The sequence below is a fragment of the Pseudophryne corroboree genome, chromosome 2 (genome assembly GCF_028390025.1).
Source record: "Pseudophryne corroboree isolate aPseCor3 chromosome 2, aPseCor3.hap2, whole genome shotgun sequence".
NCBI lineage: Eukaryota > Metazoa > Chordata > Amphibia > Anura > Myobatrachidae > Pseudophryne > Pseudophryne corroboree.
The window spans coordinates 382,929,504-382,943,439 of NC_086445.1; the positions used below are offsets into that span (position 1 = coordinate 382,929,504).

At 41.0% G+C, this 13,936-nt stretch overlaps 1 protein-coding gene across 3 annotated transcripts in view; it reads right to left on the reverse strand.

Moving 5' to 3' along the window:
* The window catches only part of FGF14 (fibroblast growth factor 14), a 900,283-nt gene that overhangs the window by 228,871 nt on the left and 657,476 nt on the right, over nt 1–13,936 (reverse strand). For all 3 annotated transcript variants that reach the window (XM_063953249.1, XM_063953250.1, XM_063953251.1), the window contains exon 3: nt 5,830–5,933. In XM_063953249.1, coding sequence (XP_063809319.1) covers nt 5,830–5,933 — 104 coding nt within the window. The remainder of the gene's footprint in view (nt 1–5,829; nt 5,934–13,936) is intronic.

Consider the following 13,936-nt stretch of genomic DNA (forward strand, 5'->3'; position numbering starts at 1 on the left):
TTGTATGGGGTTCAAAGGCTTAACAGCACCTGGACCAAGGTTATAAAGGGCATAACATTAACTAGGGCACTACTATGGTTCAGAAAATTAACTAGGGCACAATTATGGGGCATACGATTTTAATTCTTCTATTGCTAAAAGTGTTTTAAATGATAGGATTAGTATGTGGTTTGGTAACTGCACAGCAAAGAGCATATTGTAATGCCACCCATACATCGGGATGACTCGCATTAGATGCGAGCCGTCCAACACCCCCCCCCCCCCCCTCCCCTAGCCAGCTCTCCGGCATGTGATAGAATGTACAATGCTTTTGCACCGTACGATATATCGTACTTCCGCAATTGCCGCTGCCGGGATTGACTGATCATATGTGCTGCAGATATGATCAGTTGATGCGACGTACGAGCCGTGGGGCGCGCATCGTATTCGTACCCAAAACATGCACAATGTGCTTGCGATGGGTCGAATGACGGGTTGATATCATGTATTCAAGACAGCTGGTAAAGTGATTGGTTTACAGTTACCTTACATTTACCTTCTGTAGTATGCAGGAGGTATATGGAAAAAGGCTTTTTAATAATGTAAAAAAGTATACTAGGAGACTTCTCTCATCCAAACCATGAAGTGTTTGGTAATCTGCCCTCAAATAAAAGATAGATCTATTTTACGCCGCACTAGTCAACTAAAATGAAGGTTTTTCCCTACAGTGATAAACATGTTAAATTGTACTCATTGTCTTTGAGTTTTAGGGATATAATGTCCTTTTGTGTTTTTTTTATGACTTTTCTAACTGCACATGTGATGTAATTTCGTTGATTGTGCATGTACGCTAATTGTTGATGACAATAAAGTTGAACTGAATTGAATTGAATTAAACTGAATGTGTTGCTATGGGGCCAACAAAGTTCTGGTTATGCCCCTAAAAAAAACGATAATAACATTTGACACAAATTGAACGTGTTAGAGAGTAAGTCATGCAGCAATGCAGCAATAGGCGGAAGGGAAAAGGGAATTGTATGAAATCTGTGGCCTCTTAGAAAAATAAATGTAAATCTGATAAAATGCACTATTTAACACAAGCCGTTATTATTCACTGTTGTTTCTGGGAATTATAACACAAATATCACTCTTCTTTCAAAGTCTCTGAGACAAGGTTTCACCTTTGTGTCTATTACAGAATCTTGACAAATAGCCCCAACAAGCTCAGTTAGTCTGTTTAATTTCAATGCTTGCTTCATACTGTACATTGTTTACCCCACAATGACTGATGTCTCTGACGTATACAGGTATGTACAATTGCTAATAATGTACAACTGCTTTCTAATGTACTTTTGAACGTCAGATGTTCAAGGGTAACATGGGTCTGGGACTGAAAATGTTCAAAGCCTATTCCAAAAATGGGAGAAGTGCTCTGTGGCCGTTAACACTTGGGTGTATATACCCCCTACACACAATCTATGTCTCCATAAATACATCCAAATAGAAACATAGCATAATTTAGTAAGAAAACTAGAAATACCATTTTAATACTTATGACAATGTCCCTATTTTTATGTGGATGTCTGAAGCTGGAGCTCCATCCGCCCCATTGTGAATCTGGCTCTGTGGTTTCTGCTGGAGAACTAGTGCAGTGAGTATGTTATAGGAAAAAGGTTTATCTTAATAGCTCGCTTGACTTTTTTTCCAAATCACTTACCTGCCTTTGTGCAGTTCAATATCGCTTTCCTGTGACATCTACCATAAGTCATCCACATCATCTAGTTTAAAAGTCTCAGAGAGACACTATATAGCACATTTTCATTTTTCTGTTGACAGTGAGCATCACTTTCCCTGGACTTGTGAAAGCCTGTCATATCTATCAAGGACACACTTTACTTGGGGGCATATAAAATAGTTACATGATCAATTTCTATGCTGGTTGTTTCTCCCCACACTTACATGATAAATCTATGTGAAATTCAAGGCAATTCGCAATGTAAACAAATTCATGTGCTTTAAACTACACAGATAGGCAATGCAATTAAAAAAGCAATCCATCCCTGTTATATACACATAGGCTCCCATCCTATGCATGCATGTTCAGTTTTGTCTTGTCAAATTTTGTTTACTGCAGTTTAGAATAGCATTATAAATAGTGCTGTGTAATGTGTATTAGTAATAAATATAGTACTGCATGGCAATATCAAAGATCAAAAATAAGATGATCCCAAATCGCTTACTAACAGTTATACAATCTGTTTTTGTAACAATGAAATGTAAAAATGCCAAATGATATAACCACTAGTGATCCCTAAATAAAAATATAGATTCAAAATGAAGTAAGACATTTTTTTCTATACATTCTGTATCAGACTTCCTGTCAATTAAATGACATTGTAGAGACTTACAATAACAAAGCAAAAATATAGATAAGATGCTCTCACAAAATGTATAAGAATGTTTAGCTTGCAAGGTTTACAGAATTGGGAGTGATTCTGTTTGTTTGAAAGTCAGAACATCAAGTCACTTTCTTCATGTTGCCATATTTCTGTGTTAAAGTTTAACCCATGAATAGGGTGGTCTTCAGTTTGCCGGCTGTCGGGATCCTGGCGCACAGTATACCGGCGCCGGAATCCCGACAGCCGGCATACCAACACTTTTTCTCCCTTTTGGGGGTCCACGACCCCCCTGGAGGGAGAATAAATACCACAGCGTGGCAAGCGCAGAGAGCCCGCAAGGCTGCTACCACATGGGACAAACCCTGCACAAGAGCTCTCCAACAGGTAAATCAGGGTGTGTAAAATGGTACAGATTATGGAAGGCAATACTAATAAAAGGAGGTATGGGAATAATGGTTTAATGGGATTAATTAGGATTAAGAGGTTTTTATAAGACTGATGTAATTAGGCATATAATGTCTGTATTATATGTCGGTCACTAATGCTGTCTGCATTATATGTTGGTCACTAGCTCTTTCGTATGTGGCAGTACTAATGCTAAATATAGTATATGGTAGCCACTAATGATGTCTGTAATATATGGAGGATACTAATGATAAGTATATTATATGGTGGCCACTAATGCTGTATATAGTATATTGCACTCACTAAAGCTGTGTGTAGTATATGATGGTCACTAATGCTGTCTGTATTATGTGGAGGTCACCAATCCTGTGTGTAGTATATGTAAGTCAATAATGCTGTGTGTATTATATGGCTGTACTAATGCTGTTTGTATTATATGGAGCAGTGGCAAACGCAGGATTTGCATGGGGGGGTTTCCAGAACTGGGTGGAGCCAATCACGGGGGTGGGGACTGAGCTGAACCAGTATATGCTGGGTCCGTAAAACTAGTGTGTGTGTGTGTGTGTGTGTATATATATATATATATATATATATATATATATATACCGTGTGTATATATATATATATATATATACACATACATATACATAGCATATTAAACATGCATACATATATATATATATATATATATACATATACATATACACATACAGTACATGTATATATACACATGTATATATATCATAAGTATGTATGTATATACATGTGTATATATGTATGCACATGGATATATATGTACTATAATTAAAATAAAGTAAACTTTTATTGCACTTACAAGTACCACCAGGAAGACAGCAGGCTGCAGAGGATGCTAGACAGCCATTAATAATACTCTTGCAGCTAAAAAAAATAAACAAATTGTTTTTAGTGGAGGGGGTTTCTGGGTGCTCAGAAACCCCCCTGGGTGCGCCACTGTGGAGGTCACTAATGCTGTCTCTAATATTTGGTGGAACTAATGCTGTCTGTAGTATATGGAGAGTACTAATGCTGTGTGTAGTATATGGCAGTCACTAAGGTTGTGTGCAGTAAATGGTCACTAATTCTGTGTGTAGTACTGTATATGGCTTTAACTAATGCTGTGTGATTTATATGGGAATCATTAATGCAGTCTCTAGTATATGGTGGTCACTAATGTTGTCTCTAGTATATGGTGGTCAGTACTGCTGTCTGTAATATATGGCGAACACTAATGATGTCTGTATTCTATGGCAATTCTTATTGCTGAATGTAGTATATGGCAATCATTAATGCTGTTTCTAGTATATGGTAGTCACTAGTGCTGTGTGTATATGATGGTCACTAATGCTGTCTATAGAATATGGCAGTCACTAAGGCTGACAATAGTATATGGCGGTCACTAATACTTTGTGTAGTATATGGGGGTCACTAATTCTGACATATATGGTGAACACTAATGATATTACAAGGTGATCACTAATGCTGTGTGTAGTATATGGTGGTCACTAGTGCTGTGTGTAGCAATGATGGTCACTAATGCTGACTTAGAATATGGCGGTCATTAATGCTGTCAATAGTATATGGGGGTCATTAAAGCTGTGTGGAGTATATAGTATATAGTGGTTACTAATATTGTCTGTATTATATGGCTAAGGGCAAGACTCAATCAGAGGTGATGTGCTGCCAAACAATCTAAATATTTGCCAGTCATGTTAGGATGAACATTGCATGTTTTTCTATAGGGTGCAAGGAAAAACTAGCAAAATCACTGACTGCAATGTACCATTCCGGAATGGCATATCGCAGCCAAGTTGATAAGTGAATTGTCCACTATAGATGGGAAAAGCACTGTTTTCTTGCTCAGCTCAAGTGCTAAAGTATAATTCTGATCTATACTACAGTGTTTCCCAAACGTTTTTGAATCACAGCGCCCTAGAGAAGCAGAGTTTATTTTACGACACCCCTAGGCCAAAAGTTTCTTATTGAAAAATTTAGAAAAAAAATGTTAAAGTAAGTAAATTGTGTTTATATGTCATACTTAGGTTCAGTTATGTGTCAAGGGACAAGATTTGCTTCTGTTTGGACACATGTTTTATGATTGGCAGCTACAAGCACTGGTTTTGTCTATTACATTGACCATAAATAATTTAAATTGGTCCTGGACCACCAATACAAGTCACCCCTGCAAGTCCCTCATGGCACCCCATGGTGCATAGGGACACACTTTGAGAACCACTGGTATACTATAAATGTGCATGGTATTTGCATTTATTACATTTTGAAATGTGCGGAGATTAGTTGGATCTTTTTTAAAACCCACAAAATTCTGTAGAATGTCACTGTTAGATGATGAATGCGCAAAGCACAACTATATGTTCATTTCTTTCTTGTTTATCTTTTGTGTCTCTCGGTGTCTTCGTACATTTGAAACAACCGATCTTACAGTCAAATAGGCAAATGTTTTATGCATTCTTGCATTTATCTGGTAACTCTACTGCCCAGTAAAATATTAGGTTACAGTACTAGGAAAGAAATTAAGAATTTGTGCTTTAAAAGTGTTTTACTCTTGCCAGTTGCCAATGTCTTATGGAATTAATATATTTTGTAGTTTCCATAAATGTAGCATTAGTTTATCTATCTGACATACAGTACGTGGGACTGAAATATCTTTCACAGATTATCACAGCCCAAATTATTTTAACAGGGCAAAAGGGTGCCCCACCATCTTTGTATTACATCAACACAATAGTTCTGTCCTTAACTAATTTGTGTTGTTTCACATATGATCAATACACAAAACAAGATCTTTTAGAAAATAATGCATTCTACAACTACTGTAACATGTTGTATATCACTTGTGTGGATCATTATGTCACATATTTCCATATTATGCAGTAGTTATTTCATTACAATTGCTGCAGTGACATTTATTGTTTTAGTAACAGTTTGTAAACAGCCAACAATACATCTGTGCCATTTGTTCACATTTCCCATCTTAAGAAACCATTAAACAAAGTACAGTACTCACTGATGTATACAGGTAACCTTCTCCGTTCATTGCAATGTATAACCCCGTTTTTACACCCTGGATTGCAACAACACGAAGACCCACTGGTATGAGGTTGAATAATGCTGTAAAAAACGCAGAACATTTGTTAAAAGTACTCTGCTTCTTTAGCTAAATTCACAAAGCATTCCTTAAGTAGTCATAACACAGTCAACTAGTATTTTTAAGTGCAGTAAAAAGCTATTACTTGAAACAAAAGTTTAGATAAGATTTGAAGCTATAATATATGGGAGATAATTTTTGTTTTACACAAATTTGATAATAAAAACACAGAACAAAAGTTACTCAAATACTATATGTTTTAATATTTATGAGTGTAAATAATATATTTGTGTATATAAGATTGTATGTGTAAGAGAGACGTAAACTATATAAATGAATACATACTTGTCTAGCGTGAACAGAAGTGTACACTAAAAATAAACCATTAATAAACAAAATGGAGGAACTGGAAGCGGTAGTTATTCTTTATCTGTTGTCTAAATTGTAAATTTCAACACATTACTCAGGTGTACTAGATTCCTTTAAGTTAGAGGTCACTACTACAATTAAAAGCAAGTATACATTAATTAACATGAATGGCTATATCATGTATATAGACACTTTCCTCGGCATAGGAGTTTGTATAATTAAAGCTTATGAGGAAAATAAGTCTATTGCACAGTTTTTTGCACCAATAATAAATTGACTGTGTTGACAGACCCATGTTTTCAATACGAGATATACAGCATTAGATTTCACTTGGGTATTTAAAGAAAAGAAAAAAAGGCTTGCAAACAGCTTTTTTACCATTGCCCTTCAATATACTATAGATCCTTCCAAGCAAGCTGTATATGTCAAGTAGTACTGCGCTAGACACCTATATGTTGTACAGTATGTTGTGTTAGCAGGCTGTGTTTCTGCTGATGGATTGGGTCAGAAGTACAGAAGATTGTACTCCCAGGCAGACGTTGCAGAACTGAGTGATAGAAAAGATGAGTAGGTTCCCTAGTATAGGCTGTTACACTGTTGTATGAGATTATGGGGGTCATTTTGAGTTGTTTGCTCGTTGCCGATTTTCACTGTGCTGCGATTTGTTGCTAATTGCGCATGCGCAAGGCACGCAGGGCGCATGCTCTTAGTTATTTAACTAAAAACGTAGCAGTTTTGCTGTGGATCCTGCAGCGCTTTTCAGTCGCACTGCTGATCGGTGAATGATTGACAGGAAAGGGGCGTTTCTGGGTGGTAACTGAGCGTTTTCCGGGAGTGTGCTAAAAAACGCAGGCGTGTCAGGGAAAAACGCGGGAGTGTCTTGAGAAACGAGGGAGTGGCTGGCCGAACACAGGGTGTGTTTGTGACGTCAAAGCAGGAACTAAACGGACTGAGCTGATCGCAATCTGTGAGTAGGTCTGGAGCTACTCAGAAACTGCAAAGAATTATTTAGTAGCAGTTCTGCTAATCTTTCGTTTGCTATTCTGCTAAGCTAAGATACACTCCCAGAGGGCGGCGGCCTAGCGTGTGCAATGCTGCTAAAAGCAGCTAGCAAGCGAACAACTCGGAATGAGGGCCGATCAGTCAGCAGCACTTAGACTAGTAAAAATTTTATAATTGCCTGTTCTCCACTTTGGGGAAACTTAGCTTTCCCAGAACTGTGTAAGCTTGAGGGTGGCTCTGTCTGGAGGTCTCATGAAATTGATACTGTAGGTCATTTATATCATAAAGGGGCCCTTGAATTCCTTTGGCTTTCCATCTCATTTTTTTCCTCCGCTATATAAAACTAAGACACAGTCTCTGTGCAAAGTGATGGAGAGACACCCCCGTTATTTTCTAATCTCCAGTTCGATTGCTAGTCCATACCCTCTCTAGTCAGACATCCATCTCTCATGCCTACTCCTCTGTTTTGTCTCACTTGGGAACCAATGGGTTGTGCACCCTTAGATCTCAATGGGATTCTGACTTGGGTATTTTGACAGATGTAGAGTGGGATTTCCTGTGTGGGTTACATCGGGGCTGCTATGGTGTATGCCAAGTATCAGCAGATTCAGCTTTATATTTTACATTGGGTCTACTGGACGCCTGTTCGACCTCACCGCTTTGGGCGACTGTCCTTAGACGCCCGTTCTAAGTGTGCAGACTCTTCTGCTGGTCTTTGGCATTTGTTCTGGTCCTGTCCTCAGGTTGTCTCTATCTGGTCCCAAGTAGTTGAATGTATTTGGACCACTGGCATTTGAATCCCCCTGCTAGATACTATACCTGCGTTTGTTTTTTTGGTTTTGGCCTGGCGGATTCTCTAAACTTCTCTCACCAATTATCTGCTAATAATCTATTAACTTTAACCCATGTATGTATGGCCCAAACCTGTATGGCTTCTGATCCTCTTACTTTTCCCTCATGGGTGGCCTTTGTCAATGTTGTAAAGAAATGGAGCACCTAGCAAATGCGAAAAGATGGCTGCCTAAACTGTATCCACCAAAAAGGGATGTCTCCCACTCCCCAAAATAACAGACTTCTATGTAAAATTAGGTGGTAACAGTATTGGGCGCCAAACCCAAATGACAACGAACAAATGTGTAGGATCACAATCACTCAACACCCATATATCAAATAGTGGGGTACATTCCTTAATGGTACTTGAGTTCAAGCATGTAGAGAGACCTCTGCTTTCCTCTTGGATCAGCGGACACTTGTTATCAGGATTTTCAGTCGTCCAATATCATAATCATTTGTTCGGGTCCGGTTAACAATTGGGCTGAAAGACGATCATTTCTCTGCAAATACTGTTTATTTCTGGTGGGTTTGTAGGAACCTTGTTTCCGTTTTCATTTACTCAAAGAGGAGTACCAGAGGACGTTCAGGATTCCAGTGTTCGGGATCCTGGCGCTAGCATTTCGTTCGGAACGAAATGCTAGCGCCAGGATCCCGAACACTAGAATCCTGAACGTCCTCTGGTACTCCTCTTTGAGTAAAAGAAAACGGAAACAAGGTTCCTACAAACCCACCAGAAATAAACAGTATTTGCAGAGAAATGATCGTCTTTCAGCACAATTGTTAACCGGACCCGAACAAATGATTATGATATTGGACGACTGAAAATCCTGATAACAAGTGTCCGCTGATCCAAGAGGAAAGCAGTGGTCTCTCTACATGCTTGAACTCAAGTACCATTAAGGAATGTACCCCACTATTTGATATATGGGTGTTGAGTGATTGTGATCCTACACATTTGTTCGTTGTCATTTGGGTTTGGCGCCCAATACTGTTACTACCTAATTTTACATAGAACTTTGTCAATGTTATTATCTCACATGAATGTTTAATATATCATAAGCAGAAATGTCCACTTACAGTAGATATGATAGAGTTTGGGCCCTCTAGCATTCATCTAGATACGCTATTAAGCCTCCTATTCCTCACCAGATTTAACCCCTCTTGGTTTGTTCCTACTGGTGCCCTTGTCAGTCTAAAGTTTATTTTTTTATATTGTTCTTCTATTCCTCCTGGTATGGAGTCTCAGTCTGGACAAATTTTTCTTGCTCCTTTATGTAATATTATATATTTTTTGTAATGTGTATAGTTCTGCTTGTGTTCTTTTAACATGGTGTTGCTTATTCTATCTGCCTACCTTTTGTACCCCACCTTTATTTATTGGTATTTTGGGGTCTGTTTTTGTTGCTGTTTTGCTTTTTGTTATCACAAATCTTTAATTAAAATAATAAAGACAAATGTAAATTAAGCTCAGTTTTGGTGCCAGTGTACATAGGCCCTCATTCCGAGTTGTTCGCTCGTTCTTTTTCATCGCATCGCAGTGAAAATCCGCTTAGTACGCATGCGCAAAGTTCGCACTGCGACTGCGCCAAGTAACTTTACTATGAAGAAAGTATTTTTACTCACGGCTTTTTCTTCGCTCCGGCGATCGTAATGTGATTGACAGGAAATGGGTGTTACTGGGCGGAAACACGGCGTTTCAGGGGCGTGTGGCTGAAAACGCTACCGTTTCCGGAAAAAACGCAGGAGTGGCCGGGGAAACGGTGGGAGTGCCTGGGCGAACGCTGGGTGTGTTTGTGACGTCAACCAGGAACGACAAGCACTGAACTGATCGCACAGGCAGAGTAAGTCTGGAGCTACTCTGAAACTGCTAAGTAGTTAGTAATCGCAATATTGCGAATACATCGGTCGCAATTTTAAGAAGCTAAGATTCACTCCCAGTAGGCGGCGGCTTAGCGTGTGTAACTCTGCTAAATTCGCCTTGCGACCGATCAACTCGGAATGAGGGCCATAGGACATAGGACATGGAACCAGAGGGGTGAGTCTGAAACAAAGAAATGTGAGTTACAAAAAGAAGCTCATTTGAGGTTGATGTGCATGAGGCTTAACCATATGAGCAAGGAACTAACAATGAGTTGGGTAGGTATAAGATATAACCCAATGTGAAACCTTCTTCTGAATCATGAAGTATATGACACCTGTTGTGCCCCACCATCTTCCATAGAAACAAACTGTGCAGTAAATTACTACTAATTATAAAACAAAAGCAAAGTTGAATAAAGGGACTTCACCTATAATAAACTTCTTCACGCTAAATGCCTCAAATGTAATTGTCTTGTATCTATCTAATAAAAGCATCTACAGTATCTCCTTTCATTTATGACATACTTGTGCTACTTTGAACGTATTGTATAATGACAATCTGATTGAACATGGATCACCTACTTAAAAGGAGATAATTTCTCACATCCTTGTAATGTTATGTTCAGATATTCTAAAATGTTGTACTAGATATAGGAGAGATAGCCCAGTCCTGAGATTCCAAACACCATGTTCACCCAGTCAGAAGTCACAGCTACTGTACCTTGGGGGTAATTCCAAGTTGATTGCAGCAGGAATTTTGTTAGCAGTTGGGAAAAACCATGGCCCTCATTCCGAGTTGTTCGCTCGCAAGGCGAATGTAGCAGAGTTACACACGCTAAGCCGCCGCCTACTGGGAGTGAATCTTAGCTTCTTAAAATTGCGACCGACGTACGCGCAATATTGCGATTACAAACGAGTTAGCAGTTTCTGAGTAGCTTCAGACTTACTCTGCCTGTGCGATCAGTTCAGTGCTTTTCGTTCCTGGCTGACGTCATAAACACACCCAGCGTTCGCCCAGGCACTCCCACCGTTTCTCCGGCCACTCCTGCGTTTTTTCCGGAAACGGTAGCGTTTCCAGCCACACGCCCCTAAAACGCCGTGCATCCGCCCAGTAACACCCATTTCCTGTCAATCACAATGCGAACGTCGGAGCGATGAAAATGCCGTGAGTAAACTTACTTTCATCATAGTAAAGTTACTTGGCGCAGTCGCAGTGCGAACATTGCGCATGCGCACTAAGAGAATTCTCACTGCGATGCGATGAAAATCTCCGAGCGAACAACTCGGAATGAGGGCCCATGTGCACTGCAGGGGAGGCAGATTTAACATGTGCAGAGAGAGTTAGATTTGGGCGTGGTGTGTTCAATCTGCAATCTAATTTGCAGTGTAAAAATAAAGCAGCCAGTATTTACCCTGCACAGAAACAAAATAACCCACCCAAATCTAACTCTCTCTGCAAATGTTATATCTGCCTCCCCTGCAGTGCACATGGCTTTGCCCAACTGCTAACAAAATTCCTGCTGCGATCAACTTGAAATTACCCCCCAAGTTAGTTTAAGTTATGAAATGAAAGAAGCCTGGCTGTATCTTATATTAGATACAATTACACTTGGGTACAACTGATTTAGTTTTCTGACGTTAATTAAAGTTGGTAGTCCCCTTTCAAACCAATCACTGGTTTCTGCACTGCCCTGACAGAGAACTGTAACAGGGCCGTTTCTTGGGGCGGGCGAGCCGTGCAATCGCACAGCGTGCCCGCCGAAGGACTGACTGTGGCTCCCTGCTTCCCCCTCCTCCCTCTCCCCGAGTACCCAGCTCAGGGGGCGGAGTTTCGTGGAATGATGCGGTTGCGTCGTGACGTCACAATGTAACCGCGTCATTCAGCAAAACTCTGCCCCACGAGCGGAGTACTGAGGAGGAGAGGCGGCCGGCGCGAGGAGCGACTGGTGAGGCGGGCCGAAGAGCGGGAATCACCTCTGTAAGTAGACTCTTTCTCTCTCTCTCTCAAATGAAGACACTTGCGTGCCATAATGTGTACAGTGGGGACACCTGCCGTAATATATAAAATAGGGACTCTTGCCTGCCATAATGTATAAAATGGGGACTCTTGCCTGCCGTAATATATAAAATAGGGTCTCTTGCCTGCCGTGATATGTAAAACTGGGACTCTTGCCTGCTGTGATGTGTAAAATGGGGACTCTTGCCTGTCGTAATGTATAAAATGGGGACTCTTGCCTGCCGTAGTGTGTGAAATGGGGACTCTTGCCTGATGTGATGTGTAAAATGGGGACTCTTACCTGCCGTGATGTGTAAAATGGGGACTCTTGCCTGCCGTAGTGTGTGAAATGGGGACTCTTGCCTGCCGTAATGTATAAAATGGGGACTCTTGCCTGCCGTGATGTGTAAAATGGTGACTCTTGCCTGCCGTAATGTGGAAAATGGGGACTCTTGCCTGCCGTAATGGGGAAAATGGGGACTCTTGCCTGCCGTAATGTATAAAATGGGGACACTTGCCTGCCGTAATGTATAAAATGAGGACTCTTGCCTGCCGTAATGCATAAAATGGGGACTCTTGCCTGCTGTAATGTATAAAATGAGGACTCTTGCCTGCCGTAATGCATAAAATGGGGACTCTTGCCTGCCGTAATGTGTAAAATGGGGACTCTTGCCTGCCGTGATGTGTAAAATGGGGACTCTTGTCTGACGTGATGTGGAAAATGGGGACTCTTGTCCTTCCGTAATGTGGAAATTGGGGACTCTTGGCTGCCATAATGATTAAAATGGGGACTCTTGCCTACCGTAGTGTGTGAAATGGGGACTCTTGCCTGCCGTAGTGTGTGAAATGGGGACTCTTGCCTGCTGTAATGTGGAAAATGGGGACTCTTGCCTGCCGTGATGTGGAAAATGGGGACTCTTGTCCTTCCGTAATGTGGAAATTGGGGACTCTTGCCTGCCGTAATGTGGAAAATGGGGACTCTTGCCTGCCATAATGTGGGGATTTAATGTATCAAGTGCATTACGGTGTGTGGCATAATATGGTGCAGGGGCATTACTGTGTGGGGCTTAATAGGGTAGAATTTTTTTTTCCTATGGTGGGCGTGATCTGTTGGTGCAGGGTCAAAAACTGGGGTTTGAGGTAGTCTTTTAAGATGAGGCCACGCCCGTTAAAATGAGGCCACACCCCTTGCCGTGAGCGCGCACAAGTAAATTTGTTATCCACCCTACCTTAATCTCAGTAGTGTTTTTGGTCTACAGAAAAGGAGTCATACTCAATAGTCATGCTGAACAGCCTGAAAATGTACACAGACCCATTATACAATTAGGAGAATGAAATATTGCACAGTGTCAGAGGAATACCTGCTCTTACTATTTCATATAAAGGTGTAAGAAAAAGTCCATTGCAAGGAAGAAGGATGATAGAATATGTCTACAGTAGAAAAGAATGTTAGGAATGCAAACAGCAAAAAGACACACACTACACAGACAAAATAAAGGTATAATAAAGAGATGGCAAACTAGTTGGATGATGCATTCAATGAGCTGATGGGAATATAGACCCTTATTCAGACTTTGCCGCTAATGCAGACTGCAGCACAGTTTGCCTGCATCGGCAAACTGTGCTTGCGCAGTGGCCGCTTCGCGCCTGCGCGACCGCATCGCACCTGTGCGACCTTACACATTGCAGCTGCTTCCCGGAAGGTGTGGTGGGCTGAACGGGAGTGTGCCAGGAGCATTTTCAGTCACACGCAGCCGCTCCGATTAAAAAAATGGAGACGGACCGCCTGACAGTGCAGCCAGGCTGCGCTGCCAGGGGTCAAGCATAGTTTGATGCGTCCGCGCAGCGCCACACATGCTGGGCTACCTTGCCCTGTGCTGAGCGTCCCCCAGCATGTGAGGAGATGGACGCAGCTCTTGCTGCGTATGCAGTGATCTGCATACATTTCTGAATAAGGTCCATAAA